We start from the raw sequence: 21932 nt of genomic DNA on the forward strand, positions 1-21932 counted from the left end.
CACACACACACACACACACACACACGCACGCCCCAAGCACAAGCTGGCATTCCAGCCTCAGATGCTGGAGTTGGCTGTCGTGCATGTGTGAGGTGTAATTGCTTGTTTGTGTGTGAATGTTGAGTGTGCCTGTGTCTCTTAACTGATGAAGGCTGTGGCCAAAAGCCTGTCTGCAACTTGACTTGTCTTCTTTACAGTAAGTAGCAATTTGTCTTCTCCTACTTTTTTTAACTATACTAATACATGTTTTGGGCTTTCACCCATCTTCAACTGGCATAATACATAGTCAGATCTTCAATCACCACTTTGCAATTTGGATGTTGCAGTTGCCCTGTGCAAAGTAACAATGTTGTTTACCTATACTAAGCATAAATATACATATACTAAGCATATACATATAATAGGCGTTAAATGCACTTAATTTATATTTTGTTTGTTGTTGCTCATATTTTCTGCCTTTATAAGAGTATCACAAACACTTTTTCTCTGTATGATGCATGAAAACAGTGCATATCCATGCATATTGTCAGTTGACATGTTTGTTTGTATCAGAAAATTATGTCTACAGTAAATGTTACACTTTGATTACAAAAGGAACAGACTTCAAACATTTATTGCTTCCAAACTAAAAAAGATACAAACATCACTCCAACATTATGCATTCAATGTGAGCACCAAGTGTTGCATGACAAATATCAAAACGGTGGCTCATTTCTGTAGGCATGTTCAGTGCTACTTGAATGAGTTACCTGAATGACATCATTCCAGGATGCTGGATTGTAAGAGGAGCGAAGATGAACTTCATCACTGGTGGGCTCCCTAGTCTCCAGACCCTACATCTTGTGACTTTTATCTGTTAGGTTACGTAAAAGACTGTGTTTTTATCCCCTGTATGCATGAAACACTTGAAAGTCTGCAGCATCACATTGCTGAAGCTGTGAATTCGATAATGAGAGATCAGCTGCTTCATGTGTGGCGGGAAATGAGCCACCATTTTGATATTTGTCATGTAACTCATGGTGCTCACACTGGATGCACAAAAATTTGGACTTTTCTCCTTCCAGGAACACTGTAACTGTGTTTTTATCTTTTGTAGTTTGGAAGCGATTAATGTTTGAAATCTGTTCCTTCCTTTTAAATAGCGCTGTACTGCTGAAGTCAGATGGATGCACTCATTAAATATTTATAATTTAAACATCTAAAAGACTAAAAATTAAAACTTCTTAGCATGCAATGTACTGAATGCTATGAATGATTACCTACAATGTAATAGTGCTGTATATAAGAAAATAGTACAGTGCATTTCTTGTAAAATATTGAATGTTACATATTTCACGCACAGTTTATAAATTTGACATACTGGAGTGACATATAGAATGAATAAATGCAGAACAATTGACTTATGTGGCTCAGAGCTACTATATACATAAACAGAAATGTATGGTCGTTACTGTATTTTATTTTCCATGGGCTGTGTTTGGTGTATGGTTCTATAAGGAAATCATTGGAGTTTCTTACAAACATTTTGTTGGGTAGCTCTGATAATTTAGAATGTCATTTGGGGATGCACATTTCAGAGAATAAATTTCAATTTCTTCGAGTACGTTCATTCATTTAGCTTCACTGGCTAGCTGAAGTAATTTTAGGTTGTATGCTATGTTCATTCTTGCACATAATACAAGCAGAATAGAAAGTGAATTTCTCTGATGATGAGAGGGGACACATGCAGTTGTTTAACAAAACCTAGACTGGCAGTTTACTGTATCATCAGTATCATCACACATGCGAAATCTGTACATTTCTGTATCAGAGTGAAGTAGATTTAATACTAATTTCAGCTAAAAGAAATAACAGAGAAAAACAGTCTTCTTTATAGTTTCATTGCTGACTATTCATACTGCGGTACTTTTATAACCAGCATGCTCAGAACTAATGAGATCTGCATAGATAATAATCAGAATGTAAACACACTTCAAATTACAGTTTTAAAAAGTTGATACACTACCTTCCCAGTAACAAAAAGAGTAGAACTATCTTCATCATAAAATGGAATGAGTATAGCTGGAGAAACATCCAAACCAACTGTATTCAGAGGTGAATTCAGACTGTCTGCCTTAAAAATCTGTATCTGTCTTTCAGAAACCCTGCAAAAAGATGATGAAATGAAAGCACAGCAAGTTACATTAATTTCAACTAATGTATCCAAGATCAAAGAGAACAAACTACTTGAGAACACTGTTTCCTAAATAGATTAGTTCTACGAACTTGTCAAATCCTGTAACAACAAGGAACTGTCCATCCAGGGCCCAAACAATTCTCGCTCCTCTGGAACCTACTGGACCCTTTCCTTCTCGGATGGGTTGGACATCCACTCTGGGTTCATACACTCTTAGCTTGCCATCCTTGCAAGCTGTTGCACAGTATGCTCCACAAGGACTCCACGCAAAGCAGAACATCTGTTCAACACAAGCAAAACATATTCATTTCAGTTTAGCAAAGAGTGAAATGTAGCAAACTCACAGTTCATTAGTTTAGTACAAACTCTTATGAAACTAAACAATGGAAATTCAGAGATGGAATAACAACAATATGAATTAGGATAGACCTCTTATCTCACACATTAGATGACAAATGCCGATTCTGAATAGTTAATTTCTAGTCGTGCATTTTGCAGCTCTGAAAACAATTGCATTTAAAATTCTAATTAATATTTACAAGCCCTTATTTAACTGTCTCTACAAAAATAACAGATTTGTAAAAAGAATAAGACACCTTCACTTTTTCAGTTCGTAGTAATTTCATGTAATTTTGAGATATAAATTTCACTCTCTGTTTTGAGAAATTTTAATTTCTTCCTGCATTTTGTAGGGGAGAGCAACAGAACCAGCACACAAAGTAACTAACTTTATTATAAAGTGCGTCCCTCCTAAGCATTGTCAGACAAGTTTTCTCTGGTGTTTCCACAGCTATTTGTGGTTTTGTTTTTGCAATGTGTAGCTGGAGAAAGCCCATACAAACATTATTGACAACACCTTTCATGCTATACCCCATGTCAAAAGACAGTGTTGGTTTATTTCCCCATTACAAATCAAATGAGAAACTGGTATAGGCATGAGTACTTAAACAGAGAGATATGTAAATGGTCATAATACAGTGCTGCCCCTGGCACACCTATATAAGACAACAATTATCTGGTGCAGGTGTTAGATTGGTTACTGCTGCTATAATGGCAGGTTATCAAGATTTAAGTGAGACTGAACATGGGATTATAGTCGGTTCGTGAACAATGGGACACAGCATCTCCGAGGTAGCGATGAAGTTGGGATTTTCTCTTACGACCATTTCACAAGTGTACCATGAATATCAGGAATCCAGGTAAAACATCAAATCTCCAACATCGCTGAGTCCAGAAAAAGATCCTGCAAGAATGGGACCGATGATGACTGGAGAGAAGCATTCAATGAGACAGAAGTGCAACCCTTCTGCAAATTGGTGCAGGTTTCAATGCTGAGCCATCACCAAGAGTCAGTGTGTGAACCATTCAATGAAACATCATCAATATGGGCTTTCGGAGCCAAAGGTCCACTTGTGTATCCTTAATGACTGCAGGACACAAAAGCTTTACACCTTGCCTGGGTCCATCAACACTGACACTGGACTGTTGATGACTGGAAACATGTTTCCTGGTCCGACGAATCTCATTTCAAATTGTATCGAGTGGATGGATGTGTACAGGTATGGAGACAACCTTATGAATCCATGGACCTGCATGGCAGCAGGGGACTGTTAAAGCTGGTGGAGACTCTGTAATGGTGTGGGGCATGTGCAGTTGGAGTGATACAGAACCCCTATACGTCTAGATAAAACTCTGGCAAGTGACAGGTATGTAAGCATCCTGACTGATATCCTGCATCCATTCATGTCCACTGTGCATTCCAACAGACTTGGCAATTCCAGCACGACAATGCGACACCGCACGTGTCCAGAATTGCTACAGAGTGGCTCCAGGAACACTCTTTGAGTTTAAACACTTCCATTGGCCACCAAACTCCCAAGACATGAACATTATTGAGCATATCTGGGATGCCTTGGAACATGCTTTTCAGAAGATATTTCCACCCCCTTATACTCTTAAGGATATATAGACAGCATTGCAGGATTCATGGTGTTAATTCCTTCCATCACTACTTCAGACATTATTCGAGTCCCTGCCATGCCATCTTGCGGCACTTCTGTATGCTCTAGGGGCCCTACATTATATTAGGCAGGTGTACCAGTTTCTTTGGCTCTTCAGTGTATATGAGTAATGTGCTAGAGATGTCAGTAAAGTAAAACACTATATACAAGAAATTATGCAAATTTATCACTTGTTAATGGCACATTTATGAGTATCAGAGTCTGGAGATTGTGTCTGAAATTTGTGTGTGTGTATCAGAGTCTGGAGATTGTGTCTGAAATTTGCAGCATTTTAGCACTAAACATTTCTGCCATTGCAAATCAGCACATATCATATGCGATATCCATGTTGCACCACATGACATACAGCATTTCTGATTTCCTGAAAGTCTGCTAGGCAGGGGCTACTAGCAAGCCATGGGATAGGTCCACTACAGCCACACCAGCAATCATTGAATATGTGGTTTAATTTTCTCACACTATGAGAGCCCAATGTGGTGGAGCAACAGCCTGTTGATATATACAAGTGCCCAGTACCTCATCTTGCTGTAATTTGGAGATCACATCCTGCTCAAGCATTTCAAGGTAACAGAGCAAGAACAGTACCCTCTGGAAAACAAATGGGCCAATAACATTGTACCTTTATATGAAAGCTTGCTAGGTCTCTACGACGAGACACACTGACTGCACTCACTTTTCCACATCTATATAACATGTTTGTGACATCTTGAGTCTGTGCTGTGAACAGCATGTGCTGCTGGCTTGCCTCCTGGTGCATGGTCACCCTTTGTTAACTCCCATCACTTTCACGTACACTGTAGAAAATTGCTCAGAGATGTATACATTAACTTCATAAATATAACATTATATTTTTGTCACATCTCAAATGGATCACCCCATGTATAACACAAGCAGTAAAGCACTCAGGAGACATGACCAAATGCCAATCTAACTTCATACTTGTACACACAACTGGCGTGTAAATGATTCTAGAGTTGCAATTCTCTGTGACATATTGAAAGGCCACCAGAATGCTTTAATGGTGTTCATGTGTAGCATTGTTACCAGGCCTGGTAAGGCACATAAGTGGTGTGAAAAGTGTCTGATGTTAAGTAATCACTGTGAAGGACACAAAGGTATCACACACTCATGTGAGACAGCATTATCAGCACCTGACAGCGTTTGAAAGAGACCTCGCTATGGGTCTCCATTTGGACAGAAGGTCGAATCACGCAATATTCAAATTTATGGGGCATTTAGGCTCAATGTTGGACTGCATGAAAATAAGAAGGCAGGCATACTTTTTGTCAAGGTTCCTCTCAACCATGTGTGACCACAACATGAGAGGCGTGTAGGCACATCATAATCACCTTCCAATCTCTACCTGCCATTAGAGAACAAGACTCACTGTAACATTGTGTCACCACATACCACTGTTAAGAGACTAAGAGCAGTTGGACTAGAAAACTACCAACCCATGCATAGGCTACCATTAACACCAAAAATGCAGACAGCTGTGTCTGGATTGGTGCCATGACAGGGAAGCACATACTGCTGATGAATGGCATCACATTGTGTTTAGTGATGAACTGTGGTTTTACACTACCCTGGATGAATATCATCGATGAGCATGAGAGCAATCTGTAGAGAGAACTCGCTCTTCCAAAGTTTTGGTGAGGCTCAGTCATGTTACTTTTAGTGAGATGGTGTGAGGAACCATTAGGTATTACTTTAGGTCATGTCTAGTAGTGATTGAGGGAACTTTGATGGCACATGATGGTTAAGGATGATGATGATGATTAGTGTTTTAGGGCGCACAACAGCAAGGTTATCAGTGCCCGTTCCCAAAAGAAATGTTGACGAGTGCAGCCAAGATCTGTTAAACAAAGATCAATTCAGAGCCGATCTTTGCGAGAATTGGAAATGTGCAAATTGCAAGATTGGACACAGCACATCAAAACAGGTAGATAAAAATAAAAATAAAATAGCAGTACAAAACAGGTAAAAATAATTAACGGTGGCTGAGTGACCACTTACAAAGAATGGGTGACCAAACCACTGTACAGCACATTAAGACCTCAATCCCAATATTTTGGGAAGAAGTCCTGACATCCCACAAAAACGTAAAACCCTAGCGACACTCGCCTCATTATTAGTTAAAAGAGAGGGCACGTCTGGTGGGAAACTGAAATCTTCCCTCAAACCCGCATATAAAACACACTCAGTTAAAATGTGTCGCATCGACAGCTGGGTCCCACATGTCTGATACGTAGGTGGCTCCTCACTACGTAACAGAAAACCATTTGTCAATGGACGATGTCCTATTCTAAGCCGTGTAAGGGCTACTTCCTCAGCTCGTCGTCGTTGGAAGTAGGTAAGCCACGGCCGAACGGAATCTGATGGCACACCTGTATAGCATGGACATCCTGCATCCTTGTGTGTTACCTCTTGTGTGAGATTATTGTGGTGCCGTATTCCAGCAGCACAATGCTTGTTCACACAGAGCATGTGTCTCCATGAACTGTCTGTGTGATATTGAGGTACACTCATGGCCAGCAAGATCCTTGAATCTGTCCCTGATAGAAGATGTTAGTGACCAACTTGATTTCAACCATGTTACAGAGTCAGTCTCCAGGATATCGAGGACCAGTGACAACAGTTGCCTCCGGAGAGGATACAACCACTTTGTGATACTCTGCCCAACAGCATCAGTGCATGCATCTAGGTCAGAGGGAGTGCAACGTCGTATTGATAAGTTCACTTGATTTTGTAATCACTGAAATGACATCACAAACCCTCTCAACCCATAAACTTTCATTTTGTTTCCGTTTTCCCTTCTGAGTGCTTCACTTTTTTTTGTCAAGCAGTATGTTTGTATAGTATTAAATGCCTTTTCATTTACCTGTAAACATGCAGCACTTACATGCAACAATATTTTTTGTGTAAGGACAAAAGGTTAATACATCAGCACTCAAATGTGGTAATTACACGAATATGAACAGTGATGTAACGAGATAACAAAGGACAGACAAGGCAAGCTTGGCATTATCTGATAACTTCAAAGTCATTGTTCATGTAAAATAAACCTGTCTACCCTCAATCTGGTGTCCGTCTATACTCTTCCTTCACAAGTCATGTGGTTTCTGTCTATAATTAATGGCAGTTTTATTTCTGCATCACTTCGTGACACCACCATCACCTCTTCTTCTTCCTCCTGCTCATTACAGTCATGTTCGCATCTCCCACTCATCTGTTTCTCGATTGATTTATTCCCCTGTCCCTCCTAGCAACACTCAGAATGTGTACCCAAAGTGCTTGTGAAGTAATCCTCAGATTCTGAAGAGTTTTCACATTAAAAGTTCAAGTCTCACTGCTTTCAAACCTGGTCACATACGCAAAGTATAGACTTCCCTTTTCAGATACACTGAAGGCTGTGTTTAGAAAACCCTGTTTAGTTTACTGAAAGCACTCCAGGCAATTTTTCATCTACATGGATTAATTCAAAAACTTCATTTTATATATAGTTCCAGTATGAAACCTGGCTAATGAGCTTACCTGGTCCGTGTGTCCAAGGAGTACAATCTTTTCACACTGTGTTGCTAGATCCCAGATCCGAATTGTCATGTCATAAGAGCCAGAAGCCAGAATATCTTTTGCCAAAGGATGGAACTTAATGAAGTATATCTTCTCTGAATGACCAGCTAATATCTGATCAGGAGTATTCGTTGGCTCTGGGAGGCCTCCTTCAGGTACCAACCACAATCTTATGGTTCCATCATCACAAGCTGAAATTCAAATGTTTCATTCTATATACAACGTAATTTAAGTTGGAAGTGGTGTGTAGCTTTTAGAATGAATATCATCAAAATAAATTCCTACAAACTCAAAAAATGAACACATTAAAATAGAGATATATAAGAGAAAATGGACTCATTAAACATTTCCAGACATGCTACAGCTTAACAGTATGTAATGTAAAGGGAACCAAAATTCAGTGTTCCACACAGGGTGGGTGGGGTGGGGACGGGTGGACGTATAACTTTAATTAAAACATGCGCAAAGCCTTTTTTGCCTCCTGTGGAACCATCCAACACGGTGTATCTATGTATACATTCAGTTGTGTAAATAACTTTTAGAGGAATTTTCAATTATTTCTTAGCTTTATTCCTTTCACATTAACAAACTGAAAGTGGGGTAAATTAGAATGTCAGTGGTGTTTGTTGAAGGATTCTAGTGCAAGTTGTTTATGAGATGTAGTATTTTGAAAAGTTTCCACATTGACACTTGCTTGTGCCATTCAACAAGCGTAGTTGCTAGGTACAATGTTGTTTTGATTGTTTACAGTGTGCCTGTGTTTTCATTGACTGTACTGCAATTTGCTAGTCCATTACTGTATGACAGTCAAAGCGGCAAGTCATAAGTAGACAATGGGATTTACTAATGTAGAATAAGCTGAGATGCATACGGTGTATGGAGAGTGTAGGAAGAATGCAGTTCGTTCTTGTATGGTGTATGCAAAAAGATATCAAAAGAGACATCAATCATCTTGGCAATTATTTTTCAAGCTCTTCAACCAGTTACATGAAAGTATTAGTGTAACACTTAGACAACATAAATGTACGGTGTGGGATAGTGAACGTCAGCTCATACGCCCGCGTCTCGAAGATGAAACAACGAACATCTACAAGTATCGCACCCTCCTAACAGACCATCTTCCACAAATGTTACAAGGTGTTCTTCTGCGGGCTAGGGGGAACCTGTGTTACCAACACGAAGACTGTCCAGCTCACAGTGCACAAATTACTACAGCATGGCCCCATGAATTGTTTCCAAATTATTGAATTAGACAAAGAGCACCTTTATCCTGGCCAGCTCATTACCCAGACTTCACATCAGTAGACTTTTTGCTGTGGGGAAAGCTGAAATATGCTGTCTAAAAGGACATACCAATTACAACTGATGATATGCAATGATGCATTACTGCAGCCTGCACAGACATCTCTGGTGAAATGCTGGCATGTGTGCAATAGTCACTCTGTATCTGACTGGAAACATGTATTCCCATTTCAAGTGGTCATTTTGAACACAACCTGTGAAAATAAGTTGTCTTGTTGCTGGTCAGAATCCATCATAACTAGCATTGCACTTGTGTTGTTCTTTAATGTGTGCTACACACATAGTGCACAATTTTCGGTGTGGGAACTTTTTCAAAATACATTATGAATAAAACACACACAATACTGGTGTAATATTTTACAATATTTATTATTTGTCACATGAACCAGTTTGTGACTATTACGTCATCATGAGGTAAAAAGATAAGTATATGGAGCAGTGAAATTTTGTTGCATCAAAGATTTTAAACTAGTGCATGTGCAAGGTATCTCCATTTCCAGACATTATTATTTCAGTGTAAATGTGATGTACAATTACAGAACTAAGATAAAATATGGGACATTAACTAATGAACTACGGACATATTATAAGACTTGAACATAGAACAACATAACTGAACAATAGAATTTAGTGACATATTCCACAGATGTGGCTCTACAAAATAATCCTGACTTTAATAGATCCTAAATTACAAACAGATAAGATATCATAGTTATGGGGGACTGGAATTCGATAATAGGAAAAGGAAGAGAAGCAAAGGTGGTAGGTGAATATGGAATGGGGGTAAGGAATAAAAGAGGAAGCCGCTTCTAGTAGAATTTTGCGCAGAGCATAACTTCATCATAACCAACACTTGATTTAAAAATCATGAGAGAAGGCTGTATATGTGGAACAGGCCTGGAGACAATAGAAGTTTTCATATAGATTATATAACAGTAAGACAGAGATTTAGGAACCACGTTTTAAATTTTAAGACATTTCCACAGGCAGATGTGAACTCTGACCACAACCTATTGGTTCTGAACTATAGTTTAAAACTGAAGAGACTGCAAAAACGAGGGAATTTAAGGAGATGGGACCTGGATAAACTGAAAGAACTAGAGGTTGTAGAGAGTTTCAGAGAGAGCATTAGGGAACGATTGACAGGAACAGGGAAATGAAATACAGTTGAAAAAGAATGGGTAGCTTTGAGAGCTGAAATAGTGAATGCAACAGAGGATCAAGTAGGTAAAAAGACAAGGGCTAGTAGAAATCCTTGGATAACAGAAGAAGTATTGAATTTAATCAATAAAAGGAGAAAGTATAAAAATGCCGTAGATGAAGAAGGTGCAAAGCAATACAAACGTCTCAAAAATGAGATCAACGGGAAGTGCAAAATGGTTACGCAGGGATGGCTAGAGGAGAAATGTAAGGATGTAGAGGCATACATCACTAGAAGTAATATAGATACTGCCTACAGGAAAATTAAAGTGACCTTTTGATATTCATACAAGTGGTTCTCTCTTTTCCAGAGCTCAGATGAAAACCAGTTCTAAGCAGAGAAGGGAAAGCAAAAAGGTGGAAGGAGTATATAGAGAGCCTATACAAGGGCATGTACTTAAGTGCAATATTATGGAAATAGAAGAGGACGTAGATGAAGATGGAAGGGGAGATATGGTAATGTGCGAAGAATTTGACAGAGCACTGAAAGACCTGAAGTGAAAGAAGGCCCTGGGAGTAGATAAAATTCCATTAGAACTACTCATAGCCTTGGTAGAGCCAGCCCTGACATAACTCTACCATCTGGTGAGCAAGATGTATGAGTCAGGCGAAAAAGGCAAACCAATGTTTCTAGCATTTGTAGAATTAGAAAAGGCTTGTGACAATGTTGATTGGAATGCTCTCTTTCAAATTCTGAAGGTGGCAGGGGTAAAATACAGGGAACAAAAGGCTATGTACAACTTGTGCAGAAACCAGATGGCAGTTGTAAAGAGTCGAGGGACATGAAAGGGTAGCAGTGGTTTGTAAGGAGTGAGATAGTGTTGTAGCCTAACCCCGATGTTATTCAATCTGTATATTGAGCAAGCAGTAAAGGGAACAAAAGAAAAGTTTGGAGTAGGAATTGAAATCCATGGAGAAGAAATAAAGAGATTGCAATTTGCTGATGATATAGTAATTGTCAGAGACAGCAAAGGCCTTGGAAAAGCAGTTGAACGGAATGGATAGTGTGTTGAAAGGAGGATGTAAGCTGAACATCAACAAAAGCAAAATGAGGATAATGGAATGTGAGGATAACGGAATGTAGCCTAATTAAATCAGGTGATGCTGAGATAATTAGATTATGAAATGAGACACTTAAAGTAACAGATGAGTTTTGCTATTTGGGGAGCAAAATAACTGATGACAGTTGAAGTAGAGAGGATATAAAATGGACACTGGCAATGGCAAGAAAAGTGTTTCTGAAGAAGAGAAATTTGTTCACATTGAGTCTAGATTTAATTTTCAGGAAGTCTTTTCTAAAAGTATTTATACAGAGTGTAGCCATGTATGGATGTGAAATATGGATGATAAACAGTTTAAACAAGAAGAGAATAAAAGCTTTCGAAATGTGGTGCTACAGAAGAATGCTGAAGCTTAGATGAGTAGATCATGTAACTAACAAAGTAGTACTGAATAGAATTGTGGAGAAGAGGAATTTGTGGCACAACTTGACTAGAAGTGAACGGTTGGTAAGACACATTCTGGGCATCAAGGGATCACCAATTTAGTCTTGGAGGGCAGCGTGGAGGGTAAAAATTGTAGAGGGAGACCAAGAGATGAATGTACTAAGCAGATTCAGAGGACTGTAAGGTACAGTAGTTACTTGGAGATGAAGCTTATACAGGACAGAGTAGCATGTAGAGCTCCATCAAACAAGTCTCTGGACTGAAGACAAACACAACAACAACAACAACAACAACAACAACAACCAAGATATAATAGTGATATTAAGCAGGTGAGTAAAGTAGTTGTGACTATACAAAATAATTTTTTTTATCACAACGAGAGAAATTATTGTGAAATAGGAAGGAATAGTGAAGGAAATGAAGCATGTGAGTAATAGGGATAATTACAACATGACCTGTGAGTGCTGTCTCCAGTTAGAACTGGTGAGAAAGGGAGCTGTGTCTGGTCATTCAGTACCAATGAAGAACTCAATGTACTGAGAAAAAGCTTCAAATATGGTTCACCACAAAAATCTCCAAAAAACAACTGAAAATAATAAAAATAGACATAGAATTTGCATTATGTGAGGACACCTATCCCATGAACTGGTAGTATCTAACCTCATTTCCAGTGTCCCATCAACTAAGAAACAGCAAGTATTAAACAATTTCAAGAACAAAATGATTGACAATAATATTATAGCAATCTGGTCAGCCGAAGGAAATACTGTTTTCTAATGAACAAATGTGACTATGTTCACAAAGTGGATAATTTCCTAAGAGCCACCAACTTCCAACAGACACTGAAACACCCCAGACAATCCTATAGTGATAAAATTAGAAGCTTTATCAAACACTGTAAAAGTAATCTTATAGCTTCCAAAGTTTATGGCCTCCCTAAATTCCATGAAGATAATATCTCAATCCATCCCATGGTCTCTGCCATCTCAGCTCCGTGTTAAAAATTAACCTGATCAAGATCAAAACCAAGTTCACACACAGTCATGGCATCCTTAATTCAGTTGACTTAGTGAACAAAATATAGGCATGAGAATCCCTCTTAGCACCAAGCTTGTTTCTTTTGATGTTAACAACTTACTCACTAACATACATGTTGATAAGTGCCTAAACATTCTCATTCTCACAGACTTACCAGATAAATCAGGAGTCAAACCAGTTGTCATAGATGACATAAGGCTAGCTACAGAACTTATCTAACACAAAATTATTTCCATTTCAGTGATAGGATGTACAAACATTTTGGATGGTCTAGCTATGAGATTCCCCCCCCCCCCCCCCCCCACTTCCCCCCCACTTCCAGTCCTTGTTGAAATCTTCATGGACAATCTTGAAACAAAGTTTTTGGAAAATAATCCACACATTTCCAAGGTTGGATACTGCTTTAGCTATTTTGATGATGTGTTGTGTTTATGGACAGGTACCACCAGACAACTACAAAAATTCCTTCAGCAGCTAAATTCTAAAAACAATCATACACAATGCATAACAGAGTTTGTGTATTGCATACATTATTTAGATCTAACCATAGACATCAGTGACTGTATTCATACTTTCAAGATTTGTGGAAACTACCATCACAGATACAGTAATACTGGCCAATTCTCAACAACCGGTACCCATAACCATGCTGCCTTTCATCCTATGATAGATCGCCTAATATCCATCCCCATGAGTGAAGACAACTTCAAAACAGAATTAAATGCCATTAAAAAACTGGCATCGAACAATGGTTGTCATCCTAAATTAGTGGACTCCATAATGCGCAAAAACCAGAAACAACATGTGCACTCCCTTCTTCACCCTGTCCCTGACCCGCTACCTCAAGAATGCAAAATATGGTGCACAGTTCCGTACTTGAAAAGTCTAACTGGATGTAGCCAAAAAACCTTAATTCAGTAATGTAAAATATCATTTTATGAGCACAATATTATTGGACACTTTTTGTCCATAGGTCAAGACAGGACTCCAGTTTTGAAAATGAGTGGAATATTAAAATTACTTTTAACTGTGACAAATTCTATACAGGTCAGTCTGTCAGGGCAATATGTATCCACTTGAAGAAACACTACATCATTTGGAAACTTAGAAAAGGTGACTACTTTTGCACACTACCAGCTAAAAGAAAGCTATAGTTACAAGGTGAAACATGAAGTATTGGTTGGTTTAAAAGAGGGTGGGGGTTGGGGGTGGAAGGAATGGGTGGACCAAACAGCTAGGTCATTGGTCCCTTGTTCTGATTAAAATAATTCCACAAGGGTGGGAGTAAAATAATCGAGACATAGAAAACATAGCTGGAAGGAGGAGAAAACCACAAGAATGACACAACAAACACTAAAATGGAGAACATCGGAAAAGAAAACCACAGAGAGACACAAGAAACAGGTAGAAGAGACCAAGAAAAAGCACTAGGGTGGAGGACACCAAGGGACAAAGGACATGCACTAAAACTTAGATCAGATAAAACCCACCCTCATGAATAAAACGAAAAACTACAGCTGCTGTTGAGGCATTGCGCCCAACACTGAAGGCAGGGTGCTGGAAAAGTTAAAAGTCTGCTGCAAAGCAATAAAAGTGGGCAGTCCAGCAAGAGGTGGATGACCTCCATTTGTGAGCCACAGTGACACCGAGGTGGGTCTTCGCAACGGAGGAGGTAACCACGCATTAGCCACATATGGCCAATGAGAAGCCGGCAGAGGACAACTGATTCCCTGTGAGAGGACCCCATGGAAGACTTCCACACATTTGTAGTCTCCTTAATGACACGCAGTTTGTTGTGCGTACTGTTATGCCATTCCGTCTCCCAAAGCCGAAAACCCTGTGGCATAAGACATAACGCAGGTCAGTTTTGGAGATGTTCATCTCCAGAAGCAGTTTCCACGTAGCCTGTTTGGCCAGCCTGTCAGCAAGTTCATAGCCTGGGATTGCGACATGTCCTGGGATCCACATAAACACCACTGAGCAATGGGACAGCACTGGTCGATAGCGTGTAGGCTGTTAAAGGAATCAGTACACAGGAGAAATGACTTGCCAGGGCACGAGTGGACGTGCTCAAGAGCACAAGATGTGGCCGCCAGCTCTGCAGTGAAAACACTGCAGCCATCTGGCAAGGAGTGCTGTTCAATATGTCCTCCATGAACATACGCAAAACCTACGTGACGATAAGCCATCGAGTCGTCAGTGTAAATCACTTCATGGGTCCGGTACATGTTGAGAATTGACAGGAAGTGATAGCAGAGAGCCACAGGGTTAATGAAGTCCTTAGGGCCACGCAAAATGTCCAGAAGAATCTGCAGCCTAGGGGTACACCATGGAGGTGTATGTCAATGGACATCAAGGAGAGGTGGTAATGGGAAGGACTCCAGTTCAGACAGAATGGACAGGACATGAACTGCAATTGTAAACCCTGACTTGGGCTGCCAATGAGGGAGATGGACCGCTGTGGTTGGGAAAAGGAAACGGTAATTCAGATGTTCAGGAGAAATATGAATGTGTGTGATATAACTGGTGAGCAGTTGTGCACACCTAACCTTCAATGGAGGGACTCCATCCTCCACCAGGACACCAGTCACTGGACTCATTCTAAACGCTCCCATCGCTAAGTGAATGCTACAGTGGTGCATTGGGTCAAGTAAACACAATGCTGAGGGCACCGCCGAACCGTAAACCAGACTCCTATAGTGAAGGCGGGATTGAACAAGGGCTCAGAAGAGCAGCAACAGCGTAGAGCGATCTGCACCCCAGTTGGTGCTGCTCAGGCAGCAGAGGGCATTGAGGTGCTGCCAGCACTTCCGCTTAAGCTGATAAAGGTGAGGTAGCAAAATCAATCGGGCATCAAAAACCAGTCCTAAGAGTCGATCTGTCTCCACTACAGCGAGCGGATCGCTATTAAGGTAAAGTTTTGGTTCTGGATGAATGGTGTGACACCGACAGAAATGCATGACACATGATTTCGTGGCTGAAAACTGGAAGCCCTGGGATAGAGCCCACGACTGCGCCTTGTGAATGGTTCCTTGTAAGCACTGCTCAGCAACAACAGTACTGGAGCAGCAGTGCGAAATGCAGAAGTCATCTGCACACAAAGAAGGTGAGACCAACAGCCCTACAGCTGCTGCTACACCATTAATAGCCATTAAAAATAGACACACACTCAATATGGAGCCCTGCGGAATGCCATTCTCCTGAATATGGGGGGGAACTATTGGAGACACCGACTTGGACATGGAAAATATGGAGCGGCAGGAAGTTTTGGATAAAAATCAGGACCACGCCCAAGAGACCCCACTCATACAATGTGGCAAGGATATGATGTCGCCTACGCTTTATGTAAGTCAAAAAAGATGGCAGCCAGATGTTGACTTCTGGAAAAGGCTATTCAGATGGCAGACTTGGGGGAAACACGATTATCAGTGGTAGAGCAACACTGGCAGAAGCCGCCCTGACATGGAGCCAGTAGGCCACATGACTCCAGGACCCGACCCAACTGCCAACACAACATATGTTCAGCAGCTTACAAAGAAGGTTGGTGAGGCTGATAGGCCAGTAGCTATCCACATCAAGCGGGTTTTGACTGGGTTTGAGCACAAGATTGACGGTTCTCTCTCATCATTGTGATGGAAAGAAGCCATCACACCAGATCTGGTTAAGATGATGAGGAGATGTCGCTTGTAGTCAGACAAGAGGCATTTAATGATTTGACTATGGGTCTGATCTGGCCCAGGAGCTGTGCGGGGCAATGTGCAAGGGTGCTGAGGAGCTCTCACTCTGTAAATGGGACGTTATAGGGTTCACTGTGGCATGTAGTGAAAGAGAGGACTTTTCTTTCCATCCATTGTTTGAGGGTGCAAAAGGCTGGGAGGTAGTTCTCCAATGCAGAGGATCGAGCATTGTGCTCAGCAAAGCGCTTGGCAATTACATTTGTGTCGGTAGATAACATAACATTGATGTTAATGCCAGGGGCACCTGTTGGGGCCTGGTACCCAAAAAGACGTCTGATCTTCGTCCAGACATGGGAAGGTGACATATGGCACCCAATGGTCAACAAGTACCTCTCTCAACACTCCTGTTTCCACCATTTTATAAGCTGGCAAATACGGGTACAGAGCCACTTATAGGCTATTAGGTGCTCTAGGGGAGGGTGCTGCTTATATCGCTGTATAGTTTGCCAATGCTCTTTAATAGCGTCAGCAACTTCCGGCACCCACCAAGGGATTGTCTTTCGCCGGGGCACCCTAAGGAACAAGGAATCTCATTTTCCACTGCAGAAACAATCATTGTAGTGACCTGCTCAACTACAACATTGATGGCACCATTTGGGGGGAGATTCAGCACAGACAGCAGAGATGAAGGCTTTCCAGTCTGTCTTGTTTAAAACCCATTTGGGTAGGCGTCCATGGGTATGACACTGGGGGAGTGACAGGAACTTGGGGAAGTGGTCACTACCACACAGGTCATCATGTGCTCTTCTGTGGATAGATGGGAGAAGGCCAGGGCTGCAAACAGAGATCAATGGCCAAATATGTGTTATGTGCCACACTAAAATGTGTGGGGGTACCTATATTTAACAGTCAGAGGTTGAGTTGTGACAGTAAATTTTCGACCTCCCTGCCTCGCCCAGTAAGCATGGCACCACCCCAAAGAGGTTACACACGTTAAAATCTCCCAAAAGCAGGAAAGGTTTAGGGAGTTGATCAATCAGTGCAGGCAATATGTTCAGGGGTACTGCACAATCTGGAGGAAGATATACATTGCAGACAGTTATTTTCTGCATCATTTTCATCCTATTCTGTCGAGGAGCTCCTAGAAGAGCTGAAAAATTAAGCAAATTCCAGTGTTACATTGTTGATTTTCTTAATTTAAACTTACGAATTGTCGCCTGAGTATGTTACTTATATTTCATTTTATCTGTTTCTACTATCGTGTTATAATTTCATGTATTGACTCGTTCCATGACCATGGAAACTTCTCCTTAATTTGGTCCCACAGAACAATAAATGAATAAATAAATTAAAAAAATAAACAGCTTCATGAGGGGTTTGAAGGGGCACAGGTTCACTACATACCGAGTTCAGGACATAGACGCAAACTCCACCTGATGTTCTATTATAGCTGCTAAGGTTCCTGTAATATACCTTATCGCCTCGGAGGGCAGGGGTCCACATTGCCGGGAGCCAGGTTTCCTGGAGGGCAATGCAGAAAGCAGGTGTAAAGCTTAACAGTCGCTGTAGCTCACACAGGCGGTGGAAAAAACTGCCGCAATTCCACTGGAGGATTATGTGATCGTGAGACTGGGAATACATGAAACACTCAATGAGGCAGTCTATGCCTCAGGGTCACCTGCTGCCACCAGATGAGTACCTGTGCAATTGAAATCCATTGTGTCTGAGAGCCCAGTGAGATCTAGGTCCTCAGTGGATGCCAGAATCTCCACCTCATCCTCAGACACAGAGCTTGTAGGTAGTGGTGGTGTGTGTGTGCCTTGGCTCTTGGGGGTCTTTTTCTTTTTAGGTTTCTCTCGCTGCTCCTTAAGTTTGTTGGGCTGGAAGAGCTTCACTGATACAGTCTCAGGGACTGAGGAGGACCTTGAAGCCCTACAACCAGCTAAAAGTGGTTGCTTCAGCCACTGGTGGGTCTCAGTTTTGCCACTAGTAGGAACCTGGCAAGGGAGTGGCCTAAGGGATCCCTTCTTGGTGAGAGGAGCTGAAGAAGACTTACACTTTTCCAGCTGTTAAGTGGGGACTGATGTCTTCGATGGTTGGGGGGGTGGGGGTGGGGGGGGGGGGGTGTTGCTCCTGAAGTAGGTTGTGCAGGAACAACAGGGAGGGAAGTGCCCCCATCATCGAGGGGGCAAGTGGAGTCTAATGGCTCTGAGAGCCAATTGTAGGTGTCAGAATGGAAGATGGTAGAACCATTGTCTTAGTGGCGGCGTAGGTTGATGTCATATGCACAGGATGTAGCCTCTCATATTTTCTCTTAGCCTCAGTGTAGGTCAGTCAGTCCCGGGTCTTGTATTCCATTATTTTTCTTTCCATCTAGAGAATCCTGCAGTCTGGCAAGCAAGATGAATGTTGCTCTCTGCAGTTGACACAGATGGGAGGTGGGGCACAGGGAGTATTGGGATGTGAAGGATGTCCACAATCCCGACAGATGATGCTGGAAGTACAGTGGGAAGACATATGGCCGAACTTCCAGCACTTAAAGCACCGCATTGGGGGAGGGACACATGGCTTCACGTCACAGTGGTAGACCATCACTTTGACCTTCTCAGGTACTGTGTCACCCTCGAAGGTCAAGATGAAGGCACCGGTGGCAATCTGATTATCCTTCGGACCCCGGTGGACGCGCCAGACAAAATGGACACGCTGTAAATTGGCCTGTTTTGATTAAGACCAACCCTGACCACATTTTGGACAAGCCCTCCACCTCCCAAAACTTGTCCCATAAATGCTCCACAAAAAACATGTTTCTTTGACAAGAAATAGTCCCCATCAACTCTTGTACATATGAGGTATCAGAGTGAATAAGTTTTGCTGTCAGCCTTAGCCTGGCTGGCATTCCTCCCATGGGGCGAGGGAAATTATTTGGGGTTCTATTTCTTAGCATTTAAGTTAGACCTCGATCGCTTAGAGACTGCTGGTGTTTGACCACCTACAAGAGATGACATAGTACGCTTCATGGCGTGACATCTACTCTGATGCCAACCATTCCGTCCAGGGGGCCTCTCCCATGGGCACCACCCAGCCACAGCAAAGGCCACCTGGCAGGATGGCCATTGGTAGGATGGCCATTGCTAGAAGTCCCAATGCCCCAGGGTGACAGGCATCTACTCCTTGGCATACATGGGGAGTTAACGGTGCAGGCATCAGCAGAGTGACCCCTGTGTGGTCAGGGGGCTACAACCAACAGGGTACATAGCAGCTCCACCACAACAGACTGGCTACCATGCTGGATATCAGGTACAAACAAGCTAAGAAGTCCATTATCGTCGACAGCACAGAAAGCTATACTGCATAGAGGATGGAGGAAAATGCACCCAGTAGGGTGACCTTGCCCAACAGCTGGAGAATGAGCAGAAATGCAGATCCACATCACCGAAGGATGCGAGAGGTCTCAGTGCATGATCGACACTAAGCACCATGTAAGGCACCCTCCCCCAATTGGCTTATGCTCTATTTCTTTCATTTCAGTTACTATAATTTTTCTCATTGTGCTAAAAAAATTTTACTTTGTACAATCACAGCTGTTTCACTCACCTGCTTAATATCACTATTACACCTTATGTATTCATAATTTAGGATATATTAAAGACAAGATTATTTTGTTCAGCCACATCTTTGGAATATGTCATGAAAGTTTATTGTTCAACTATGTTGTTCTATGGACAAATGTTGTAATAGGTCTATAGTTCATTAGTTAATGTGTCATACATTTTGTCTTATTTAAATAATCTTACATCACATTTACACTGGAATAATCCCACTTGTTTCATTCCTAACATTAACATTTTTCATCTCTGGAAATGGAGATACTCTGTACATGCACTACTATAAAATCTTTGATAGAACAAAATTTCACTGCAAAAATAATAAATATTGCATAATATTACCACAGTGTTGTGTGTGTTTCACTCATAATGTATAAAAATACTACCAAGAAGTGACAACAGTCAATCAATGCAATTTTCAATATCGACGCCTTGTAACTACTCAACTAGAATCCTGCAACAAACACAAGTGACATTATAATTTACCCCTATTTCAGTTTGTTAATGTCATTTTTTAGATGCTGTGATCTTTGATGTTATGTGTACTTGCTGACTTTGACTCCAACCAGACTGAACTATTTTTGGCCTCGCTCCGCTATTTATAATCAAGTTTCATTTACAAAGGACGACATACTGAGAAATCAACCATTTTTTTGGCAGAGCTAAATCAATTTGTATACACTGTGGATCATTTCCTCCTGTGGAGAGAAGTGGTGTGTTTTCTAATGTTTTCTCAGCATGTCCGATTAATGCTGATCTTACAGGTGTTGTAAAAGGAGATGATGTTCACAATGTACACAGTTTGGATAAGCTCCCCAAAAGAAACACTGACTTCTCAGTTTGCTGACCTTCTTAAATTGAACTCCGCTATAAATTGTGGCATGAGACCAATGGCAGTTCACAGTCTGGTTGGAGCCCAGACAGCAAGTACACGCAACAAACAAAACTCACAACACCTGAAGAAGATGGCTAGGTCGGTAAATCGAAATATTGTGCATAAAATGAAAACAATAATCTGGTAGAACACCTGGTAGCATGTCACTAATCAGCCATACCAAGAAAACCTTAGAGAACACATACTGGTGCTGTTACATCCAGCAAAAGAGTAGGTAAACACATAATACACCACTAAGCATATTGAACATTCACTTCCTTGACTGCAGTTACAAACAACAGTAGTAGTGCACAAGTGATCAGTGTTTTCTTCTCTGGAAAGAATGAAGGAAGCAAGCAAGCAAGCAAGCAAGCAAGCAAGGAAGGAAGGATATACATATTCTCACTGATGATGAGGTCCACTGTGAGCAATAATGACCCTTGTTTGCCCGTGACCATGATTAAGTCTAACTGTATGTTTATTGCCTCACTACTTGCATTATGTGACTGGTTGCAGCTATAAAAATACACCTACATAGAGAATGAGGTGATTAAGCCCCTTCTGCATGGGCTACTTTCTTGTCTCATTTGACTGGGTCTACTGCAGCACCCCTGGAATTTTGGATATGTACCAAGTCTTGCATGTTATGATGTGTTGCTTTTGTTTACACATCAACACCAAAACTGCTTGTGCTGAGACAACTGTGTGTTGTGCATTTTGAGGCATGATCAGTGAAAGTAACATTACAAGAGCAAAAAACAACGACAACAATAATGAGAAGGAACAAGCAATAATAATAAGAGTTTATTAATGACTAAAGCAAAATTCATTGTGGATGTTCTTGTCAAAGGCTGTATGGTAAATCCTCTACATTCCTGAGAACCGAAAGAATGGTAGAGGTAGTGTCTAAATAGTTCAAAATATATAAATTTACCATTTATTTTACCAAGAAAATTGTAGACACATCAAACCATATTTAGAACACAGTAAATGGTGCCTTTTTTTTACTTTATCTTTTATA

The 21932-nt window shown here is 41.1% G+C and overlaps 1 protein-coding gene across 4 annotated transcripts in view; it reads right to left on the bottom strand.

The window, feature by feature from the left end:
* LOC126356335 (coronin-7) overlaps window positions 1-21932 on the bottom strand; it is a 232601-nt gene that overhangs the window by 66907 nt on the left and 143762 nt on the right. For all 4 annotated transcript variants that reach the window (XM_050007318.1, XM_050007323.1, XM_050007322.1 and 1 more), the window contains 3 exons: window positions 7732-7961; window positions 2266-2456; window positions 2006-2144 (listed from right to left, as the gene is read on the bottom strand). In XM_050007318.1, coding sequence (XP_049863275.1) covers window positions 2006-2144; window positions 2266-2456; window positions 7732-7961 — 560 coding nt within the window. The remainder of the gene's footprint in view (window positions 1-2005; window positions 2145-2265; window positions 2457-7731; window positions 7962-21932) is intronic.

This window comes from Schistocerca gregaria, chromosome 3 (assembly GCF_023897955.1).
Source record: "Schistocerca gregaria isolate iqSchGreg1 chromosome 3, iqSchGreg1.2, whole genome shotgun sequence".
Taxonomy (NCBI): Eukaryota; Metazoa; Arthropoda; class Insecta; order Orthoptera; family Acrididae; genus Schistocerca; species Schistocerca gregaria.